Genomic DNA, 25,475 nt, shown 5'->3' with positions numbered 1-25,475 from the left:
GCGACGTCCGCCGCCGTCGTCGCCGCCAAAGGCACGGCCTCCGGCCACCGGGTGGTGCGGTCCACCATTGTGAGGACATGGGTGAAACCCCGCGAGGGGGACAAAGGTCCCACCAGGTCCACGTGAACGTGGTCGAACCTACGTTCCGGCACCGTAAACGGGGCTAATGGGGCCTGGGTGTGTCGGTGCACCTTCGCGCGCTGGCACGCGAGGCACGTCCTGGTCCAGCCGCGGACGGCCTTCCGGAGGCCATGCCAGACAAACTTGTCGGCGACCAACCTCTGGGAGGCCTTCGTGCCCGGGTGGGACAGGCCGTGGATGGCGTCAAAAACCTGGCGCTGCCAGCCCGCGGGCACGATGGGGCGAGGCCGCCCGAGGGAGACGTCGCACAAGAGGGCCGTGCCCGCACCGTCGAACGGCACCTCGGTGACGCGGAGGCCCGTGACGGCGGTCCGCAAGGCCTGGACGCCAGGGTCGGCGGCCTGGTCCACCGCCATCCGGGCATAGTTGATGCCGAGGTGGACTGCGTGGGCGACGGACCGGGAAAGGCAATCCGCCACCGGGTTGTCCTTCCCCACGACGTGCCGGATGTCCGTCGTATATTCGGACACGGCCGAGAGGTGACGCTGCTGCCGGGCCGACCACGGCTCGGTGACCTTGCCCTGGCGTCGAAATAGCGCTCGGAATAGAAAATCCGGGGTTTCGTCACCCAGCAGTGACAGCATATGGTCCATTCGGACCGACGGTCACGTGTCGCCGAGCTCGGGGAGGTCCAGGAGGCGGTCGGCCCGTGCGTCCGCCGTGAGGCCGAATGTGGCGAGGAGGAGACGCTTGATCGCCTCGTACCTGTGGTCGTCCGGCGGGTTCCTCAGGACAGACACGACCCGGGCGGCTGTGCCGGGCCCGAGGGCGGCGACGACGTGGTAGTATCGCGTCGCGTCGCCCGTGATGTGCCGAAGCTGAAACTGGGCTTCGGCCTGCACGAACCAGAGCTCGGCTTGGGCCTCCCAGAACTCAGGGAGCTTGACCGCGTTGATTGCCATTGCTATAGCGTGTTCGAATGGTCAGCGATGGCTGATCCAACGTCGTGGTCACCAAATGAAGCGCGGTGCTACGCGCGCTACTTGCTTACCAAGGAGGAAGCGGACAACGCGGTAAATTAAAAGTCTTTATTGAAAGAGCCCTACTGTAGCACTGAGGAGCTCGGGGCTGCGAGCCCCGTGTATATCCCGAGGCCACGCCTACCCCTCGGGCGTGGCCGGCGCTCACTTGGTGCGCGGAATGATGCCATCACGCCAGTGAGCTTTCGTGTCCGCCACAATAAAATCATTTGTTATGATATCTTTGCATGCCAATATTCCAGAGATGGGAGTCACGGCCGAATTAGGTGTTGACTCGAATGAATTTTGACCTTCTTCCATTGAGGCAGTGTCTAGATGATAACGTGCACTCAGCACTGGCAGATCTTTCACAAAAGCCGAGTTGATAGGCCCTTTATTGCTTTTTGTATTGCTTATTTTTTTTTGTATACAAGATCGAGGCTCGTGTAAGACCTAACATTAATCACAAAAAAAAATGGACGCATAAAACATTATAAAGGGAGCGGGAGACAAGATGGGGATAGAGAGGAAGCGCACAAGTACAACAGTAGAGAACAGGGACATCGGGAGATCTTTGGGAGGGAGAGGGCTTGGGGGGAGGAGGCAAGGGAAGGGGGGGGGAGTTGGAGAGGTAGAAAACACATGGACACTGCTAGGACTTCCAGGAAAGAAGTTGATATTTCAAAAATCTGGAACTGGCGTGAATTAACGGTGGTAGAAAAGATCAAGGTTTTGGATGGGGGAAGATAAGAGATGGTGGTGAACAGCTGTTTTAAAGACCTGGAGGGAGGAGTGGGATTAAACAGAGTGAGGGAGTTTGTTCCAGAGGCGGGAGTAAAGAGGAATGAAAGAGTGAAGGTGAGCAGAGAGTCTTGATTTTCACAATTTTACCAGAAGAGGGTTGCTGGCAGATCTTGTGTGACCTGTAGGAATATTTGGTGGACAGAGCACAGACAGAGTTGGGGGAACTAGGCCGGAGAGGAGTCAGTAGAAGACAGAAAGACCACCTACCTGCCTGCGGTGAGGGAGTGAAAGGCCCTCAGAGTTAGCTTCATCACGGGAGATTCCAATGATTCTGAAAGCTTTGGTTTCAACAACGTGAAGCCAAGCTAGGTGTGAGGCAGGAGCACCATCCCAGAGGGTAGAACAGTATTCCATTGAGCTGTGGATGAAAGCCTTGTATGTGGTGAGGAGCTCAGGTGTGCCAAGGAAGGACTTTGCATGACGGAGGATGCCCAGTCGGCGACTGGCTTTGGAGGCCAGCTTGGGAATGTGGTTTTCTCAGGAAAGATCATGGCAGATAGTGAGACCCAAAAGCTTGAGTGACAGAACTTCTTGGAGAGGATTGTTGAGAAAGTAGATGGGAGTCGGTCTTTTCGGAGAGACATGGTAAGAGTGTGAGATTTGTCAGGATTGAAAGACATGTTCCACTTGTTTGACCAGTCTGTGATTTTGTCCAGGTCTGCAGAGCGTGAGGAGGCTGCAGACTGCCGATCTGAGGGATGAGGTATGGAGCGGCAGAGAGTGCAGTCATCAGCAAAGAGATAGAGAGGATTTTTCAGAGAGTCGGAGAGATCATTGATGAATACCAGAAAAAGCACAGGGTCCAGCACACTGCCTTGGGGAACTCCAGCCTGAACAGGAAGGGGAGATGAGAGAATTCCATTCAGGGCCACACGTTGACTACGACCAGAGAGGAAGTCCGCAAGCCGTGCGTGGAGATTTCCATGGATACCCTAGGAGGAGAGTTTGGTGAGCATAGTGGGGTGCCAGACCATATCGAAGGCACATGATATGTCAAGGGAGACAGCTCTGATTTGCTGTTTGGCATTGAGGACCTCCATCCATTGTTGCGACAGCAGAAGCAGCACGTCCAGAGTAGAGTGACCTGGTCTGAATCCAAATTGATGATCAGAGATCAAGCCATTGAAGAAGAAGAAGGATTTGATTTCCGAAGCAATGATGGATTCCATGACTTTGCTGATAATTGGGAGCAGTCTGATTGGTCTGCAGTTGCAAGGATCTGTTTTTGCACCTTTTTGTGTAAAGCGGTAATGTTGGCTGATTTCCAAGCTTATGGCAGATGACCTTGAGCAAAAGAGAGGGTGAAGAGAACAGAGAGAGGGTGTGAAAGAGCGGCAGAGCAGGATTTTAGGACCCGTGGGCTGATGCCGTCTGGTCCAGTTGCAGAATCAGAGTCGAGGTTTGACAGAAACTTCTCCACCTTGTGAGGAGAGAAGGACACAGAGTCCAGGGACAGCTGGGTATGACTGGGTAAGTTGGGTACAGAGAGAGACGGTTTGGGACAAAATATTTTGAGGCAAATATAGAGTTGAGGCATTCAGCTTTTTCACGTGCGGAGTCAGCTGTTTAACCGTTTGAGGTAAGGGAGGGGATGGAGGGGGAACATACACCAGAAACAGATATGACCAGACAGCACCAGGATGTGGAAGAGGGAGACAGATTTGAGAGTTCAGTCTTGAGAGTAGAGAGATAGGGTGTCCTGGCTCTCCTGAGCGTGGACACACACTTGTTTCGGGCTTTGTGAAAGGAAATGAGATTGCCTTCCGTTGGATTTGCCTTCCAGGAGGTGAAGGCAAGTTTTTCAGGGCAACTGCCTCACCACAAGATTCCATGTACCATGGATGGGAGGAAGGATATGACAACAAAACAAGGTGTCAACCAACAACGGTGTCACCAAAGATAAATTTCCCAGGATACAGGACAATAAAGATTACTATGATTATTACTAGCGTGGCTCGGCATGCTCCGTGCCTCACCACACGTCGCTTCAGAGGGATGGGCATCTTTAACCATGCCTACTTTCTCAGGGAGTGAAGGATGGCGGGAATGGTGGGTGGGGTTAGTGGTGGTGGTGGTGATGGTGAATTGGATGTTGTGGGGGGTGGGCGAGGGAGGCGGAGAATGGTGGAGGGGGGATCGGTTGGATGGTCATCGGGGGATGGTGGGGGAAGTGGGCCAAATATATTTTGTGCTCTGATTGAATATATACTGTAAATCAGAAATCAGAACCCAACACGTATAAATAAAAAGGAACTGAGCACAAATTTATATGTATTTTGAATTATCAGTTAGAGGTGGAAGGGAAGGTTAATACAAATTTATCAAAAACTGGATGGGAAAGTTGAACTTCCAGCCTCACAGAGCAGACGAGCCCTCAATACACAGCTTGCCTTAGAGTATTTACGTTGTTTATTTTATTTTGCCCATATTAAGATCTCGATTAATTAAGTCAAAGTAACAACAATGTCGCGCTGATGAATACGGGGATAAGTCACGAATGTGTTTCTTAGGTTAGCTTTAAATTTATAAACAACATGATGGAATTGTTCAAGAAACTTTGATGAAGAAGAAGAAGACGTTTTGGTCACAAATATACATACATAACCACAAACGTTTGATCCATTATAACAAAAAAGATATCGTTGAAACTTGAATAAATCTATTAATTACATACTATTTAAACCTGACTATGTTGATTAATTATGTCCAATTAATACCAGAGTACGTCTATTAATTACATGCTATTGAAACATGAGTACATCTATTAATTACATACAGTTGAAACCTGACTGAGTACATCTATTAAATACATATTATTGGAATATGAGTTCTGCAAGTCTATTAATTACATGCTATTGAAACATGATTACATAGTTCTTCTGGGTCTTCTGCGTCTTTTCGGTCTTTGTGGTATTTTGTGGTCTTCGGAGACTTTTCGGTCTGCATGGTATGTGCAAGGAAGACGTTTCGGGAACTGAGTGGCGTGCTGACGAGGAGGGGCGTGTCGTTGAAGCTGAAGGGAAAGGTGTATGCTGCATGTGTGAGAAGTGTTATGATTTATGGGAGCGAGACATGGGTCATGAACGTAGAGCAGCAATGAAGGCTGGAAAGGGTGGAAATGCGAATGGTTCGGTGGATGTGCGGAGTATCGTTGAGAGAGAGGAAGCCAAATGATGAATTGCGAAAGATGATGGGAATAGAGCCTGTGATGGATGCTGTGAAGAAGAACAGGTTGAGATGGTTTGGTCATGTGTTGAGGAAGGATGAAAGTGACTGGTTGAGAAGAGTGATGGAAATGAATGTAGAAGGAAGTAGAGGACGGGGAAGACCGAGAAAGACTTGGCTAAAGATGGTCGAAGAAGAAATGCGGGCAAGGGGGTTAACAAGGGGAGATGCAGAAAATAGACGAAAATGGAGAAGATTGTCATGGGGACCGCAAGGCGAACCCCGGCTCTTGCAGGGAAAATGGCCTTAAAATGCATGTTGTTGTTGTTTTGTTGTCAGGGATGCCCCACTATGAGAATTTGCTGCTCGGGGCACACTTGCCCCACCCAGTAGTCATTACTCAGGATTTTCTTTCGAATATCTATCTTTTTAAAGACTGTGACGTCATTAGAGAGGTTCCTTTTGTTTGGCCGTCATCATATTACCTCTGGGAGACCCCCATCATTATTTACAGGGGCATTCTGCCATGTTGATAAATGACGTCATTTTGACAGCTTATTGCATTTTGGGTTTGCCTTTTGTGTTTTTTTTATTTTTAACTTAATCAAAGATGACTGTTAAACGATGACTACCGGTTGTCACTGTGGCTGTTCTGCTCCGATGACTTGGCCCTTAAGGCTTTCATCCTTTGCTTACAACGAGAGTGAGGACACTTGAACAATTAAAAGGAACAACAGAAAGTTTTGTTTAGGTTTCGTTTTTAGCAATCTGGCCAGATTTGTGCAATGGATGTTTTTGTATGCAGTCGTTAGTTTCTATTCCTCTCCCGCTATTTTGGAAAAGGTTTGTGCCCAGTGTAATGCAGCATTTGAAGTTTTGCGTAGTTTCCTCAAAGTTCTAGATTATCCGTGAAGATGCTTTATCCTTTTGTTGAAAACTGCCAAAATCAAGACTCTCTGCTCACCTTCACTCTTTCATTCCTCTTTTCTCGCACCTCTGGAACAAACTCCCTCACTCCCTTCAATCCCACTCCTCCCTCCAGGTCTTTACAACAGCTGTTCACCACCATCTCTTATCTTCCCCCATCCAAAACCTTGATCTTTTCTACCCCTGCTAATTCACCCCAGATACACTTTTTTGAAATACCAACTTCTTTCCTGAGTGTTCATGTGTTTTATACCTCTCCCACCCTCCCCCCCCCCCCCCCTTCCCTTGTCCCTTCCCTCCCAAGCCCTCTCCCTCCCACAGATCTCCCGACATCCCTGTTCTCTTCTGTTGTTGTGCATGTGTGCTTCCCCCTCTCTCCCCATCTTGTCTCCCGCTCCTTTAATTATATGTTTTATGTGTCTGTGCAATATGTGTCTGTCACAGTGTGCATGTTTTATGTGTAATTTGTTAGCTCTTACACGAGCCTCGATTCTGTATACGAAAAAAAAAAATCCATTGTTAGGCCTTGAATCCAGTCAAAACCAAACTCTACCCATACAGGTTTCCTACCTTGTGCCCTCCGGCTAAAAGGAAAATACAGTGCAGGCTGGGTGGAGGCATGCATAAGCAAATGAGTTCGTACTCGTACTAGGTTCCTTTTTTTTTTTTTTTTTTCTTGGGTGCCAACTACGTTTCATAAACATGATTGGGTGGTTTCTGGAATGTATATGTGTCACATGGAATTTGAGCCTTTGTCCCATATGCTCGACAATCTCACACCCATTAATGTTCCTGCATCGACACGTGCAGGGAGAAGCTGCTTGCGTTTCCTGCTCACTGTTTATTTGGTCGTCATGGTAAAGCCCAGTTTTACTGGGGCATCTCCATATGCGTCAATGTGACGTCATCACGTCCTTTAAAACCTCCTACTTAAGTTGGAGTCTCACTTGGCTGACAGAGCAACCGAGCACACTTGCTCAACATTTTCACTCTACCTGTACCTCACCTTTTCTCTCTTGACTTGTCCAGTGGCAGATGGATGAGAATCGTGGGTGCAGCGTAGACGTCGACCCCATGGGAAAAACGACCAAAGGTTTTGAGAGTACCATGTTGCAGAAAAATCTACAAACACTGCAGAAGCAAAGGAAGGAGGTGAGGGACAATACCCAACTTGTCTGTACTATCAAAGGTTGTACAAAACTCTGTGCTTCAGCCCGAATACGATCTTATTTGGGCCATTGTTCTTTCAACAAAATTTGATGTCTGTTTTTGTAAACTTGTGCTTGCGTTTGTACTTGTCTCGTACAACTGAGGTCGGCGTTGTGCCTGTTGGTGACTCCCCTCGAGCTATTCTAGTTACACCCATTTGCTTTAGAGATTGTTTACTAGAACTTTGTGCCACGTGTGCAAGAGACGCCTGCTGTCGTACAGCAAATGCAGGAAAGGGAGAGATGGGATTGTTTCTGCACGGTCGATTGTGAAATGTTTAGTGAGCAAAGTTTTGAACGATCTAAAAGTTTGAGCAAATGGAGGCTGAACCGAATGACTTGGTGTTGACGGTCTTTGTTTTCCTTTGGCTCAAACAGCTTCTGCAGGTGAACAAGGAATGGGACGATCAGTACCATGCAATGAAAGACTCTCTGCACCACAAGGTACGTTGTTCTCCAGCTCATCCAGCACATTACCCCACGTTGGAAGTTTTTCTGACTAATCAAGGTCGTTGCCTCCTGTGTGGCCTTACATGTTTGCTTATGTGGCAATGGCGTGGCACTGCAAATGCTCCAAAATGCTCCACGAGAATTGTGTTTCATTCTAAATGTTTCCTGTTTTGCTTCTTCTATTCCACGTTCGTGGAGAAGTTTTAAAGCTTGGTGCACGCAAGATGTTTTGCGAATCATTTTTTACATTTCAAAAAGTCAAAGCTTTGGAACCAAATTCGTACAGACGTTTTCACAAGTCTTCCAGCTTTAATTGCGGAGATTTATCTCTCGTGATATGAACGGCCTTTCCGCCAAAGGAAAAATGCAAAATGTGTGTATTCCTCTCTTGCTTCGATGAAAGGCTCATGCCCAGAATGTTCAACATACCTTTGTCAATCTCCGGTTGATAAAATCCCTAGTTTGAATTATTTAATTATTTGCAGATGCAGAACAACACGGCATCATAAAGTCTAGTATAACTACTACCACTAGCAAATAAGGGTAATTGAGCTGTCACCTTGGTTCAATCCACCTATTGGGTCGATTCAACAAAAAGAAAGCACCGTTCACGTTCAAGTCATTTTGTTGTCATGTGTTTGAAAACCAGAGTTAAGAAACAATGAAATTCTTGTGCACAAACAACGATTTCGCTCTATAAGTCCATCTATACAACAATATTTACAGCAGATGACAATATTGACAAATTTACCTAATTTTTTTTACAATTTTACAATGTACCATATAAACCACAATGTCAGTTTGTCAGAAATTGTCAAAAAGTGATTTGTACATATGTCTGTTCCCCTTCATAATGGTAGGTTTTAAAGGCCAATATTTTTACATGAATGTGTGTTCACTATGGTCTATTTTTGAGGATAAAACATATTCGAAAAACATTTTCCATAAGAGTAATTATGTCTTTTCTATTGGAATTTTGACGGTGGCTTGCAAACCGGGCCTCGAGGGCGGTATACAGAAGTGTTTTTAAATAACAACACATACAAGGCGCAGGGAGGTGAAATTCGCTGCACGTGATGTGCAACGTGCGCAGAGTAAACCGAGTGTTCATTTACATCTGAATGTTGTCTAATAAATAAAGAAGATAGAAGCACACTTGACACTAGGCCCAAGCTACAGACTTTGGCACGCTCACGAGGCTGCATCGCCAAATAAACTGTTCCAACCTGTCATATTTGACAGTCTCTTTACTAGTTTACATATAATACAAATACATGTTACGCAAAACAACAGCAACAACAGCATAGTCCAATTCAGTGACTGTTTAAAATGTGGACAGCCTTGGGGGGGAAAAAAACTGTTGTTGAACCTGGTGGTTTGAGTTTGAAAACTACAGTACTGTCGGCCTGATGACAGGGGTGAGATCAGACCATGTTTAGGGTTGGTTGAGTCTTTTACGATACTAAAGGCCTTTCTATGACATTCATTGGTGTAGATGTCCTCTGGATGGAAGATATGTGCCTATAATCTTTTGTGCAGTCCTAACAATCTTTTGTATGGCCTTGTGGTGCACGGTGGAATAGCCATACCAGACTGAGATGTATTTTATATATTATTGTGTGTACATGTCCTTCTGATCACTGAATTCTACTGCTATAAGTATAACCTACTTGTATTACTCGAACCTCCATTTGCTCATTCACCCATCCGCTTCTTTAGCTCCTTATCTTGCTTTCTCTTTCTTTCAGCACCTTGTATCCATCGGCAAAAGTGCTGTATAAATACAATTATTATTATTATTAGTTACTGGGCTGATGGGTTGGCCTCAAGGTACGCACACTCAGCTCTGAGCTTTTGAGCCTGGGCTCGAATCCCGACCAAGCTATAAACTGTCATCCTGGTGTTTCACAGACAGGGTGATTCATCAATGTGTGGCTCCCAGTTTAATGTCCCTCAGATGGATGTTAAACTGGGAGTCTTGTCTGCCGGCATTAAGCTGGTGGACTTTAAAAGATCCCACGTTGTCCTTCACAAGGAGTAGGTGAGCTATCGCCAGCACCCTGAACAAATTCCAAATTCCTGCCCTAACTTAGTCGAATTTCAGGCCTGGCTAGCCCGTTCATGAAAGATTTGGGGTAAAAACTTTCCCCAGCAAACCACACAAGAGCGTGGGAATAATTGTGGCTGTTAGAAAAAGAACAAGATTATTATTAGTCAGCACAGCTTTTGAAACTTGCATGCTTTTGTGAGGTCCTTCCTTCAAAACATGAAGATCCTTGAATTTTGAATATGGTTCTTCCTAACTACACCTCCTTGTTTATCGTTTATCTCCACTGTTATCTCTGTCTGCGAGTAGGAATACTTGCCTTTGGCTCTTTACAAATGTCATGATGCCTACCTTCCTCCCCCGTTTTTCTCATGACTTCGGCAGTTACAGGAAATGCGGAAGAAAACGATTGAGCATGAAAATAATCAAGCAGAGGAAATTGCTCGTCTCGCTTCACTCGTCCACCTTGTTGAGGTATGATGGAATTTTCTAAAAAAACCTAATTCACCTTTTTATTTGCATAAACAAACAGGGTTTTCCACCAATTTCCATTTACAAACGTGAGCTCTGAGTCAGTTTCCTTTTTATTTTTACACTTGCATTTTGATTTTTCTCATGTCGTGGATGTACCAAGTTTATACCAAATTATACCATATTGGCCTCGTATTGGAAGCTTGGGGCTGGATGACGAAGTTATTTTTATAATAGCTCAATGTTGAGCCTCAAAAATTATGCAGATAATTTTTTTATAAATTTGGATCGTTTTGCTTATCTCCAGGCCCAGAAAGCTTTGCAACAGGAAGACCTTTCTGAAGCTTTGAAACAGAATGGCAAGTTGCAGGAGGGCTTGTGCCAGGCCAACAAGATGCGAGCACACCTTCACTCCGAAATTGCTCGTCTAAACAAGGTAACGCAACCACTGCACATTACAACTGATTTGATTAATACCACAACGGACCATCTTTATTTAAAAGGCATGCTTTATGGTGAAAGGTGTGGAGACATGGAGAGGGCAGGCAGGTGTTGTATCTCTGGCGAGCCAGCAACGGAATTGTGGAGTGAAATAATTAATTTACCATCATGTTATGTATTGACTCCAAATTAAACTTGTCCCAGCCATTAACTGAATTAATTGCAATGAGGACTGACTGCTAGTGGAGCTCGTTTTTTAAAATTTGTTTTCCTTACATAATGAAGCATCGTAATGTGTAATTGATGTATAACCTCGGGATTATCGTCTGTTGCTGCACCAGCAGGTTGTTGCTGAGATCCTGAGGGTGCCCGCACCAAGTTCGGAGCATGACCAAGTGTTATTGGATCCAAACGCGCTGACTCGATTTGACTGCATCACGGCACAAAACAAGCAGTTAAAGGAACAGGTCAGTATGTGTTGTTTGTCGCATGCAGACCAACTTGAATATATTGCCCCCAGACGGCCTACTTTAATATTGCAGCTTTGAGCACAGTTCAATTAGTTCTATGAACCACCTTTAGAGGCCATTTTCCCTGCAGAGCAGGGGCCTTTTTCAGGCACCGTGGTCCCCTTTTTGAAGCAATGTTTTATGGCCGGATGCCTTTCCTGCCGCCAACCCTGTTCGTCGCCTCTTGCCACACACAAGGAATTACCAGTGAACTGGTACTCAATTTGCCGACCTCGGAAGGATAACAGGCTGAGTCAACCCCCCTGGTGTTAATTCAGCGATCGACCGGGATTCGAACCCAGGATCCTAGGATCCCAAGCCGGCACCCTAACCGCTAAGCCAACACCAGGCTAGTTCAGTTAGTTGTATAATTTAACCAAAACACTTTTACGTCTAATTTAAACCCAAGTTAATTTTGTCCCCTTAAGTAGATTATGTCAAAAGATTTCCACACCCGTTCCTGAGTGTGTGTTTGTCTGAACCGCCCGTGGTTTGACGTATGCTGCAAGATCTACAGGGTGGACTAGCACACCCAACAAGCCTTAGACAGTTCGCCAAAGTTGCCTAATGTTTGTCCATCCATTCGCCTTGCATCACACCAATTCCCAAAGTAAGTCAGAGAGCGAGTGAGTCTGCACTGGTTCTAGATCTACTCTAATCTATAGACCCTGGTGAGACTGTGCATTGTTAAATGTTATGTCTTCTTTCTCATTGTGGGTATTTTCCTGATGTGGGCAGCATGCTATTTCGTACACGCAGATAGGGTGGATTATTTAAATGTTGATGCCTATGTGGGTACTGACTGCTGTACGTGGAAAACAAGAGGAGGTGTTTTAGATGTAGGTGATCCACAAAGGTCATAAATATGGCCGGAGATGGAAAGTTTATTCCATGAATAATAATAATCCAGGCGATGCTTCTGCTACCAGGTTATGGCGATGAATAAAGAGAAACAGCAAGAAAGGACGGCTGCGGAGCAAGCACTAAATGAACATGAGAAGCTGCTAAGGGAGTTCGCTGAATTGAAGGCAGAAATGGATGGCGCACGGTATCAGGTAGGATAAAACTCTTAGACAGCAGCAGACACTTGCAGTATAAGGCACAACTTCACTAAAATGAAAAATATTTGATAAATTTAAAATGAAAAACAAACCAAAGAAATATCTGCCTTTCGATGCCCTGTGCCCGCAGCTCACCCTCTATGAATCGGATTTCAAGCAAGAACGAGCGGAGCGCAAGCGTCTGCAGAAGAAACTACACGAGAGGGAACCTATTGTAAAACTGGTTCCACGAGAATGATGGCCACTTGTGGGACAATGATTGACGGAGATGAAAAGATAACCTCGTGAAGTCCAGGATCGCGCGATGATTTTTATTTATTTAATTGCACTCATTCATGAAGGATTCTAATTCTGAGAAAAGTTTCAAATCACCCTGCATTCACCTTCTTCTTCTTTGCAGCGAATGGCTGCAGGTAGCATTAATTTCTGGTGGTGCAGCTGTGTCAATGATGCAGAGCTCCCTGTGGGGTAGAGCAGGAATTTTGGAATTTGGCTAGGGTGACAGCGATAGTTCGTCTAATTTCAAAGGACACCATGGGATCTTTAACATCCACCAACTAATTCTGGCAGATGGAACACCCAGTTTAACATCCGTCCGATAGATGACACACACATTGATGCCTCATCCAGCCTACGAAACACCAGGATGAGAGTTTATAGCTGGGTCGGGATCACAATCCAGGAGAGACGGCTCCGAGTGTGCAATAGCGTTAACTTGTGCAGATAGACCCAAGACAGGTGAAACGTGGCACTCCTTTTGTGATGAGGCCAATTCGGCACATCACAGAGAAGCTTCATGAAGCTTCTTTAAACCGCAAGTATTGCATCGCAACTCCACGTGTCATCCTGAATGTGCAAGTTTTTTGTCTATTCGTGGATGGCAACGCACAAGCAAGTTTGGCCACCTGGTGCGAAATGCTCTGCAATGAAATCCTTTATTCACTTATCACACGTCGCAATCTTGCGATGTTCCTGGAATCCAAAGTCGAGTCATGGTATTTGAATTTTTGCGAACGTTTCCTATCATTTGTGTAATGTGTATGTTTGTAATTATGTACTAAATGACGTCATTTTATATTTTTGTATGTCAGTTTAATTGCAGTGTATGCTTTAAAGTGTGCAGGTTTCTGCATCTTTATATTTGGTGAAACAGCTTAAACAACAATTATTATATTTATATATTTATTACAAACAAAGGGAGTTAGATCAGGCTTTTATTTATAAGCTCTTGAGTTTTCCTTTTAACCAAAGTCAACATTCGTTTGTAAAGGACTGCATTAAAACGAAAATGAAGAATATGCCTTTATTTTCATTTCAAATTGGGTCACAAAGTACAGTTTGTATTTTCAGTTAGAACAAAAAAACTTCCTGATTAGTCATTTGTTCGTGGATATCATTAATTATTTGTAGTGCGTTACTTTTTGTAAAACTCAAGTAAAGCTTCGTGTACGATCGTAGCCTAGAGGCTAAAACTACTACACTGACATCACAAAGGTTGGGATTTCATTCCAGCTGAAGCATCACTCTGTCTTTATCCAATTGATGGTAAAAACCCAGCTGTCCCACTAACGATCATCAGGGATCAATTTTTTTCTTCCTGATCTGGTGTACACGTGCTGCAAGTCTACACTTTGTGTTTGAACATAACGTTTAAATGCACCGACGAAAACTTGGCAGTGGCACATACATGCTCCTGAGGAAGAGGCAGTGCCTCCCAAAATCCTTCTAACCAAATAAAATTTGCTTTCATTTCATTCTTCCAAAAATACTCAGTGTGTATGGTTGGATATTTGAAATCAAATGGGGAGAAAAGACTGTCTAATCCATATAAAGAGATTAATGCGATGATCAAATGTTTCCTCTTGTGACCACACTGTGACCGTGTAAGGGCTTGATGTCATGTTTGCTTTAATGCAAAACACGGTGCTCTTTTGGTTAACATTAGTTTCCTCTGGTTGTCTATCATTTCACCGTGAAGCCATGTTGGAAGGGAATTGTGTTGGAAATTGTTGGAAATGATGTTGTTGAAAATGTTCCATGTTGGAAAATCTAACCATCACGTCTAAAATCAAGTGTTCGATACATTGTGGCACAAATGAACCAAGTTGGCGGCAACGTCATGAGAAAGATTTATGTTGCCTTTTTGTTTTTTCACCATCCAGTAGCCCTCTCATTCATTCTGAAGTCATCACACTGTTGTAGTAGTATGGGATGTAGAGAGAAAAGGTTAAAAAAACACATCAGACTATCAGGAAATAAATCAAATATCCAGAGTATTGATAAATATGTACAGAGTGGCCACAAAGTTCCTATGCACACACTTAGAATTTAGTTAGAATTTATCTGAAAGCTCCCCTCCAATCTCTGCACAAGTTTGAATTTTTCTCCATGTTCTTCTGGACATCTTCCATGTTGAGGGTTGGAGGTCATAAAAGCAGCCCCTGACAGCTGTTTTGAGGTCTTCAACTGTTGTTAGGAGGAGATGAGAAATTTCCTCTTCCACAATGCCCCAAAACAAATTGTCACGTGTTGTTAAGTCCAGACTTCGAGGAGGCTATGCTATCTCAGATCCACGTCCAATCCATCATCCATTAAATTTGTCATGGAGATATTCTCTAACTGCGAGAGCATAATGTGCTGGTGAACCATCTTGTTTCAGGGTAGCTGTTGCCTCGAGACCTCTCTCACGCAGTTGTGGAACAAACCACGTCTGAGGCATGTTCAAATAAGCAGTGTGATTGACACTTGTATCGAAAAAATATGGCCCTATGAAGTGATCTTCTGAAATTGCTGCCCACATCATGACATGAGGAGGATGCTGTTTAATTTCCTCATAAAAATTAGGATTTTCTTTGCACCAAAAATAAATATTCCTGAATCGATTGCTGAGGTAAATAGCATACTCATCCGAAAAAACAAAAACGCTTCGTCTTGATTTAATGGTGGGAAATCGCTGCAGAAGAGCCTTTCTCTAAATCAAATCAAATCAAGGACGCTCCCTGTTGAAAAAGCCTTCTTCTCCCATGCCCGCATCGTGTCGCGCATAGGAGCTGGCTTCTCGAACCTCTGTGAAAATATTGTCCTTATGTCTTCAAATCTTATTTGCTCCTTCTCGCGTGCGGTTGTGAACCCAAACACAAGTAATCAGTCTCTCTTCTATCGTGCACTCACTGGCGTCCGTCATGCTGAAGCCATACCTGGAAAACAAACAAGTAACAGAGGACACACTATTGTGCATAGGGACTTTGTGGACACTCTGTACAATCTTCATCAAATATTGAAATTATTGAAAGTATTTTTTATTAATGCAATGTCGAGGCTCTTGGAAGATGTACAACAATTGAAATGCCAACAAGAGGATGCAGGGCCATCCAAGGGCCACATTGAGGAAGAAGGGTTGAGGGGAAGAATTCTGGATGCAAGCACAAGTTAGGGACTGAAAGAAGATCGGTGGCCTCATCTCCTTTCCAACCGCCTCCTTTCTGGTCTTCCAATCTTTACCTTTTCCTTGCTCTCTCCCTTCCCTCCCCATAATCCAAATTTGCCATATCCCCTAGTTTCTGCAGGGCACACATGATCTGCCAGTAACCCACTTCTGGTGAAACTCCAACCATCCAGGCTCAATGCTCATCTCCACTCATTTGTTCCTTTTTATTTTTGCCTGTGGAACCAACTTCCTTGATCTGTTCAATCCCATTTTCCCCTCTCAGGCTTCAAGATGGATGTTCACCCCACCATTATTATGGTGAAAGGACAGAGAAAAGAAATGGTGCAAGACCAGAAAGGAGGCGGTCGAAGACAGAGTGGCTACCAATTGTTGCGTCAAATGTTCTAAAAGATAGTGGCTGTTGCAGGAAAGCAGGGTGTAGCAGCATTAACGAGGAATTTTGATGCAGGCGGAAACAAGGAATCGAAGACGATCGTTCACTTGTGATACGCAAACAACCTTCTACTTTCTATAATGGCAAAGATATACCTATGGTTCTTGTGGGGTTGGCAGGGGGGAGTTTTTGGCCCAAGTGTTTCACGAACTGCTGGCCAGACCTGACATTCGACAAATTTGGAATTTGACCATGGTGCTGGCGATAGCTGGTCTACTCTTTGCGGAGGACACTGTGGGATCTTTAACATATACCAATTAATGTTGACAAGACGGGAAGCTTAGTTTAACATCCTTTTGAGAGACGACACATCCATTGATGAAACACTGGGATGACAGTTTATATCTGGGTCTGGAATATATCCCAGGATAGAGCTTAAAAGTGAGTGTTCATACCTCCAGGCCTTCCTGCATACCCCTATCTGCAAACCTGGGAATGTGCATTTCTTTTTTCCATCCTCTATACTTTCCATATCGATACTTTCCCATTCTCTACAAACTTACATTTGCTTGTAGCACTAAAAAAGGCAGAGATGCATATTTGAGAATAGGTTTTCAAAAAACCAGAGAGAAGTTGGCATTATTATAGTTCTTTCTTCCAGTCTCAATGCATTTGAAAACAGAAATGGTTTCCTACCAATCCATCACCACAAGCGCATGACTGTGGTTCCTGCCACAAAAGTTTCCTTGATACAGCTGTCCCTGGGCTTGAGTATAGAATCAGAACGAAGCAAAACACCTCGTCTTGTCTGTGAAATCATACATTTTGCACTTCTTATTCACGACCTGAAGTGGTGATTCTCAAAGTCTCATCCTATTTGGAGCATTATGTTTGGATAAAACCTAGATTCAGTGGAAGAGCAAGGATGCGGAGGATATAGAGAGGCAATGCACTGATTCGTAGGGAAGACCGGAAACAGCAAGTGAACAAATGAGGGGCTCAAAGAATACGGAGCAAGACCATAAAAGTGGCAGTATAAAACAAAGGCCACCAGGCTGACTGAACTGGTAGGCCTTAGGTTTCTGCTTCTTTGGGAGAAAGGCCAATTATTTTCAGAGCTGTATATTCAATGGCTTCCAGAGAAGACAATTATGAATCAGTCACCTGGCACCAAGCAAGAGCAGTAGTACTCCATTAGATTTACAGACAAAGGCCTTGCAAGGCTGTCAGAAGTTCCGATTGATCAAAGAACGACTACACATGATGGAAGATATCCAGTCTGCGGCTGGGTTTGGAGACCATCTTTGATGCATATTGTTACCGTGGGTTGACTGTATGGCCAAGAGGTACGCACACTCAGATGGGCGGTAAACGGGCGTCCTGTCTGCCAGCGTTTGTTGATGGACATTAAAGATCTCAAGGTGTCCTTCGCGAAGAGCAATCGCCGGCACCCTGGCCAAATTCCTACCCTAACCAGCAGCGTCAAAAAGGTCCCCGTGTCTGCTGGATTAATTTGGCGTGAATCGGCAGTTAAAAACATGACCACTGCAAATGTACCTGACAAGATTGGCCGAGCAAGCCCATCAAGCGATTGGCTTTACATGCGCTTCAGCATGAACCCAATCTGCCCATCTAACAAGTTAATTTTCCAATTAATTGTGTGCTATTAGAAGGACCCTCTCCCTATAGGAGCGGCCAGTGGGGTTGAGCTATTATCCTTATTCAAACGTGTAATTCAAAACACATCATTGTACTGGAAAACGTGGGGACAGGAATACTGTGCTGTAAATGGTGGGGACTTGTAATACCCACTCCCACCTTGAGGCGGCGCTACACGATACACATTTACATAGAGAATTTGCTTCCCTCCCCTGTCTTTCCCTCCCCCCTCCCCCCGGCCCAACCCCATCGGCAAAGATAGAAGAAAACACCCCTATACCCTAAATGGGGTCATACTGATCCTATGTAGCAAGTCGACGTAATCGGCCCAGAACTGTAGGAGTAGCGTGACAAACAAACAAACACACATACCGGTCCGTGAATTATAGTGAGGATGCAACATGCTCCCAATGACGGCACACAAGTTCTCATTAACAAGAAGGGGGTTATTGCAAGAAAAGAGGTGGGCGGGGAGAAGAAGAACACGGTCACGAAGTGGCGATCCCTGACTGTAACATATCTGTACAAATATCTGTCCCCCTTCATAAAAGTAGGTTTCAAAGGCCAATCTTTTAACACGAGTGTATGTTCACTTCAGTGGATTTTTTGAGGATAAAACAAACTCGAAAAATATTTTCCATAAAAAAGGAATTATGTCTCTCCTATTAGAATTGTAGACGGTTGCTTGTATTCCGAGCCTCAAGGGTGGTTTACGGAAGAGTTTTTTTTTCAATCACAATAAATACAAGGCACAGGGAGGTGAAATTTGCTGCACATGATGTGCAATGTGCGCAGAGTAAAACGAATGTTCATTTATGTCCATAGGATGTCTAATAAATAAAGATGATGTAAGTACACCTGATACTAAGTCACTAGGCCAAGGCTTAAGACTTTGGCATGCTCACGAGGCTGCACCGTCGAATAAACTGTTCCGACCCGTCATATTTGACGGACTTTTTACTACTATAATAACTATAAATAGGATCACAGAATCACGTGAATATAGAAACCTCAGAGGTGGGAACAAACGTAGGAACACGTGAGTTTGGAAAACAAAATTTTCGATCGGACATCCAGTTTGAGGATATTTTTGCCAGAGAGAAATGGAATTTCCCGGCTGGTTTATCCGACTTCCCTTTTAAACCTTCGAACGAGTTATCTGCGCTACCATAGTTGTATCACTTGTATGTACAAATACAGAGTGTGCAGCATTTAGGGCTCGGATTGTATTGGGATGACATCACAGTTCAGTTTCGTCATGCTCGGTCGGTGTAAGCGGTAAAGGAGCTGATTTTTTTACACACCAAATTGATTTATTACCGAAACCCTCTCCATGATGGATGCACAAGTCGTGTTGTTGGCTTTTTATATCATCGAGGTGTGACGCATATATATTTCACGTACGTCACAATGATGTTGTGGACAGGTGTTGAGGTCCAAGAGACCTACTTTTACATTGTCATTTGGACTTTCTTTTGGAACTTCTTGCTTGTTTTTCTCTTTGTTTTTAATAGGGATGAATTTTAAATAACATATTTGGTTATTACCTTTGTTATGATACCTGGCATCCATGCAGATGGAGAATAAGAGATGAAAATGAGGAAAAAAGAGTTTTTTTTGGTTTGAGATTTGAATAACTGCTGAAGAACTTGGGCATTGGTGAACTCACAGAGGAGACAATCAAATCTGCAGAAGCGTTCGTCTGCAGAATATATAATGGCCATTTTGTTTAGGCGAATTAGAAGGTCAAAAACTCAAAATTCGGCTTGGGAACACAGTTAATCGAATTCAGCATACCTTAGTTGTGTTAAAAAGTGAGGTTCCCAACTTTTACCCAAAAATGCACCTAACATTCACATTTCTCAGAAATCCGTCTAGTCTATAGATCGTTTGTAGTAATGATGGATGGTTTTCCCAGAGATGGTTTTTAAGATCTCCATATGGTTCTTCTTTATCATTCCCGTTGCTCCAACTATCACTGGTATCACTGGCACTCTTCAGCTTCCAATATATTTTGACTTCATATTTTCCATCTTGGTATTTGGTCATTTTCTTGCTTTCTGCGTTGTTTAGGCCAAATCGCTGGTACTGACAACTCAATTTGCAATGGCGTTTTTAACTCAACTGGACTACCGTCGAGTTGAGTTTATCACATACTGAACCTTCCGGCGTCCGTCGTCTGTCGTCGCGTCGTCGTCGTCTGTCGTCCGTTAACTTTTCGATATGAACACTCCAGCGTCCACAAATATCAACCGATTCTGATCAAACTTGACATGCAACATCCTTACCCCAAGGACCAGGTTGGTATTACATTTCAGCCCGATCCGTTGAGAAATGGCGGACTTAGGCGACCATTTTGTTTTTGGTCATGAAAACGACGTTAACACTCTAGCGTCCACAAATATTAACAGATTTTGATCAAACTTAGAACGTTTAACCCTTACCAAACAAGGTAGGATGCTATTGCATTCCAACCCGATCCGTCACAATATGGCCGCCATAGGCCGCCATATTGTTTTCAGCTCCGAAACGACGTTAGGACTTTAACGTCCACAAATATTTATGGATTTTGATCAAACTTGGTGTGTGAGACTCTTACCACACAAGGTAGGTTGCTATCGCATGTCAACCCGATCTGTCACAAAATGGCCGCCATAGGCTGGCATATTTTTTCAGCTCTTAAGAAAAGCACAAGAATTGAGGATGCTGAAACTGAGAAAGAAGTGAACACAACATTGACGGAAGTGAAATGTATATATAGAAATTGACAAAATCTTTTCAATTTCAGGATGCCGAAGCTGAAGAAGAAGACTGCTAGTCAGAGACGTGCTTCGACAAGCCAACCACATATGCATTATGTTGCCCTAAGCAGAGTGAGAAAATTGTCCGATCTCTTTGTGGTGCATTTGAACGAGAAAGCAATCTCAGTGTCTGAAAAAGTACAGGAAGAAATGGTGAGAATGCAGAATGCAGCACAGATGAAACTGTCATATGAACCAGTTTATAACGGTTTGAACTCATTCACAGTTGGCTTTTTGAATGTGAGATCTCTATGTAAGCATATTGAAGATGTGCAGTGTGATCCAAATTTGACATCATTAGATATCTTATGCCTTGCTGAAACATGGTTGCTTGAAAGAGACAACATGGCAAGATTTCAAATTCCAGGATATGAAATGTACAGGAAAGATTGAACTGCTGTTGGTGATACAAGACCCCATAGAGGATTAGTGATGTATGTCAAAACAGATATTGATGTATCAGATGTAGTGAGGTACACTGACAAAGACTTTGAATTCTTGAAGGTGTCTGTAAGAGGACAAGAATCACTGACTGATGTTGCAGTACTGTACAGCAGTCCAACTTGTAATTTCCAAAAACTGCAAAAGGACCTGACAGATAAGCTACTGCCAGTGTTTCGAGCCGATGGGGATTTGATCATTCTTGGAGACTTCAACATTAATTTATGGAAGGACAGTAGTGACGATTACACCACCAAACAAGTTGATTATCTGACTTTCATGAATGAAACATTCAGGACGAAACAGATCGTCACAAAGAACATATTCAAGTGGATCCATGATTGATCACATCTTCACAAATGTTAGACAGGCCAGAGGTGAAGTTATTCCTACTGTGTTTTCAGATCATGATTTTGTATATATGAAGAGATTTTTGGATATATTTTGTTTGTCTGGTTGATTTGTTTGTGAAATAAATGTTAGCTCTTTCACGAGCCTCGATTCAGTATACAAAAAAATTTCTACCCCCGCTAATTTCGGTCCCCTTGTATTTTATACCTCTCCCCCCCCCCCCCCCCCCCCTTCCCACACCTCCTCCCCCCAAGCCCTCTCCCTCCCACACTTCTCCCTACTCTCAAATGTTGTGGTTGTGTGCTTCCCCTTCTCTCCCCATCTTGTCTTCCGCTCCCTCTTTTTGTATATTTTGTTTGTCTGGTTGATTTGTTTGTGAAATAAATGTTAGCTCTTTCACGAGCCTCGATTCAGTATACAAAAAAAGATGAATTGATTTCTGACTTTCGCTCAGATCATGATTATATGTATATGAAAATACATAGACACAGAAGGATACCTTGAAATTACATGTACGTGTATCATGATCCAGCTATTTTCCTGACCATTACCCATTAAACTTTGTATGACACTATTTCTATAGTGAAGAATAGTTTTAAAAAAACAAGGCAACAGATCAGCTTAATGTATTCATCTCAAAAACAGACACTTATTTCCGTTCTAAAGCATCTGTATATGTGTATGAAAGTACCCAGAATTAACATTGTGGGGGAGCCGAATGTCAAATTCTGACAATGCATGTATAATTGTCACGACATTTCAACACTTTTTCAATGTTTCTTGCACACCTTCATTTTGAATATAAATTATAAATTGTTATATATTTTGTATTCATTTGACATGTATAAATATCATGAAACATTTACTCCTACTCAATTCTATTTCTGCAATATTGTTGCAAAGCTTAAAGATGCATCGTCACGTTTGCAGTCGTAGTTTCTGGCAGTCAGGTAACATTTTTCTCAATGATTAGCATGCATATGAAATGTCCATATACATTTTCCCTATAACTTTCATGACAAGGATTCCCCGCAATTTCTTCTGACGTCACTTAAATATGCACTTGCGACGTTTTGTGGGCATGTTCACTGGGACAAGATGTGGGACAGGACAAGATGTTCACTGGGACAAGATGTGGGGGTGGGTGACTTTGAAAGCGAATTACACCCGTTTCCTTTTATCTACACAACTATATTTCTGCAACATTGTTGCAAAGTGTGACATTGTATCAATTGTAAAACAAGGACAAGTATAAGGATTAAGGATACAAGTACCTTAAAATTATTACACAAGGTTGTTGGCTTTTCATTTAAGTCAAATCTAGTACAGACAACTGACCTATTTTAAATTGTCCAGTCAGTTCAGTTGAGTTCTGCTTCCCTGGAAGATCTAGTTTCTTTTTTGTAACGCAGTACTATATCCATTCATTCGCAATGATTTGTTTTCCATGTTCACGCTGGATGGGATCATCAGGTTGTACGCGAGTTGCTCCTCCCCACACCCAATGTTTGTACAAATCTCCCTCTATTTTGTTCTTTGACTCTGCTCTTGGTATATTATTCCCCCTCCTTCTTCTGTTCCTTTTGTTCTGTTGCATCCTGATCCATTCAGGGTTCCAGCTCTACCAAGAGCCTCGTCTTTGTCTTCTATTTTATATTTGTTTTTTATTTTTTAGCTTCTCTTTATATTAGCTTTGGACTTCGGTTTCCTCTTCTGAATTGCTGCATTTCATGTCCCGTTTCCTTTCTCAGTTGTTCTTTGTGTCATTAGTCTCTGTTTCCATGGTTGGTCTTTGTCTCTGGGGCCTAGTTTGTTCTTCTTACGGCGTTGTTTTCCTGTTACTTTTTTCTTGAATGAGCAGTGCTGCTGAAATGCTTACAGTATTGATTTTGTTTAAGAGGGATGATTTTGGTGTTATTCTCCTGAGTGCTCACTCAGTTGTTTCTCCTTACTGGTATTTTTGTCCCTTTGTTGTTTTCTATTATATAAAGTTGTGGTCTTTCCCAGAGTGGTATCAATGTCATCTCCTCGATTTTGTTGGCCAGTTCTTCTTCCAGTCTTCGCTGCTCATCATGGTCCTCGTCTTCTTTTCTGCTCAGTTGTTCTCCCTTGTCCTCCTCCTCATTATCATCTACCGTTCTTGCTCTCATCCCTTCCGTCTGTGTAGTTATCATATGGTTTGGGTTAGCGGATTGGACTTGTTCTCTCTCCAGGGGTAGGTCTGCATCATTTCTTTCTGATATACTTGTTCTCTGCCTCTGGAGCTCGGGTGAGTGTGGATGATGGAGGGCGGTTCAACCTTCGACTTCATTGCATGGCCTCTTCCCGTGCTACTACAGTCAAATCCCCTTCATCCTTCTCTTTATCTCCTGGTGAGCACCCAGCTCCCATCGTGCTTCCTCATCCTTCGTCATCGTCATTCCTTCTCTTGCCACTTGCTGTCTGATCCTAGTTTAAATTATTTTCTACTAGTGGGGTCACCCATGGGAATCTCACGGGCATGGAGGTGTATCGTTGCGATTGGTGCAGCCGTTTTTGCGGTAACGTTCAGCGGGAGTCCAAACCTGAAAATGCTGGAGACCAAAGCTGAAATTGGAAAAACAATATCGCCTATTTTACTCCTGGGGGTCCCAGGATTACCCACCCAAAATTTCGTTGCGATCGGTTCAGCCGTTTTTGTGGTACCTGGGAACGGACGGACAGACAGACAGATGGACAGACATTTGGTGAATTATAGTAAGATTCTATCTTTTTTAGATATTTGTGGGTCGTCGATGCCACTCTTTCATATTTGTAGAATGGGATCATTTCTGTTCTGTCAGCCAATTTTGTTGACTTTAGTTGTTCCAATCATGTTTCCCTTCCCTTTTATCCCACAAACTTCATGCATGGAATGCAGTTTGCGATAAAAGATTATTTATTATTCCTCCAACGTCCAACCTTCCTTATTTGAGCCTCTTATCTGGAGCTATACCTTTTGTGGTTGTGGGGCAGGTGGCACCTTCACTTCTCGATTCGGTGCAGATCTCTGCTTTACTCATTGTGTGTGTTTTTGTGTCAATTGTGACGTTGTTACGTAGAACTGATGACGTCTCCTTATTAACGATGCCAAAGATTATCGATTTCTGATTGGCAGAGGGCTTCGAGGCACCAGTTGGGCTCTTAGCATGGAATCCTCGAAAGAAGCGTAGATCACAAATCTGTGACATTTTGGCTTGAATTGCACTTATAAATATGGGATAGAAGTCAATTTAGCTCACAATCTGGGTCACTTGTATTATTTCACTCAACTGTCATGAATATACTCGCTAAAAATGTTTAATTTGTCACTTTATTATCCGTCCGCAAGGTGGCGCCAGAGGCCCAGCTGTATTGGGAGTACACGTTCTTTGTACAAAATGTCCTGCAGGAATATTACAGGTGAGCATCACAAACTGTTATAAATATTTTTTTCAACTATAACAGTTTAAAACTACCCATTGGATTTATAAGGATAACTATAGTTTTTCCTCTACAATACCAATAATCCCAAAAGTTATTGACATATTGTTCACTTATTATTATTAGGGTATTGTTTATGAACCATTCATACAGGATCTTATCAAGAAAATCTGATTGGACGTGATCATACAAAATAATTGCTCTATAATTCCTTCTATCTGACATCTCATAAGATTCTTATAGGACATTTCGGTAAGTAGCCTACCATATTTGGAAAAGACACTTGTACTTTGTTGTACAAACGCTGGAAGCACACAGACAATTTCCATACCAATGTTAAATATGTCCATTTCCATGTGGGTTTGGAATTTTGGAGCCACGTGAAACGGACTTACATTACTCACAATAAGTTAGGGATATTGTGGGAGTGAGTTTATTTTTTTTATAGGGGTTAGGGTTAGGGTATTGAAATCAAGAATGCTGTGTTTTTTAACGTTCATTAATAACCATAGAATTAGGACCAACAACTTTTTTCAACATATTTAATACACAAAATCAACCACACCGAAGAACCTGCCAATATCACTAACTTATTGTGAGTGGTGTATTCTCGTGAGCACTTTGAAGTCATTGAGGATATTGATGGTTTATATAAGAGATGGAATATGCAGGATTGTGCACATTTGTCTTTTGTGGTTCTCTACATGCTCCATGAGTCATGCGAACGTTCTGTACAACTTGGTCAGTGGTGGAGCAGGATGGTGAGAGGTAAGAAGTG

At 43.4% G+C, this 25,475-nt stretch overlaps 1 protein-coding gene across 1 annotated transcript; it reads left to right on the top strand.

The window, feature by feature from the left end:
• Positions 1-6,718: 6,718 nt before the first annotated feature.
• On the top strand, positions 6,719-14,312 carry LOC137432852 (TNFAIP3-interacting protein 3). The gene is made up of 8 exons (XM_078783681.1): positions 6,719-6,853; positions 7,026-7,148; positions 7,583-7,648; positions 10,086-10,175; positions 10,480-10,608; positions 10,958-11,080; positions 12,052-12,177; positions 12,314-14,312. The coding sequence occupies exons 1-8, from the start codon at positions 6,719-6,721 to the stop codon at positions 12,419-12,421; spliced, it is 900 nt and encodes a 299-aa protein (XP_078639807.1). The 3' UTR covers positions 12,422-14,312.
• Positions 14,313-25,475: the final 11,163 nt, after the last annotated feature.

This window comes from Myxine glutinosa, chromosome 8 (assembly GCF_964187855.1).
Source record: "Myxine glutinosa chromosome 8, kmMyxGlut1.1, whole genome shotgun sequence".
Classification (NCBI taxonomy): domain Eukaryota; kingdom Metazoa; phylum Chordata; class Myxini; order Myxiniformes; family Myxinidae; genus Myxine; species Myxine glutinosa.
This window is presented reverse-complemented; position numbering and strand designations above follow the sequence as displayed.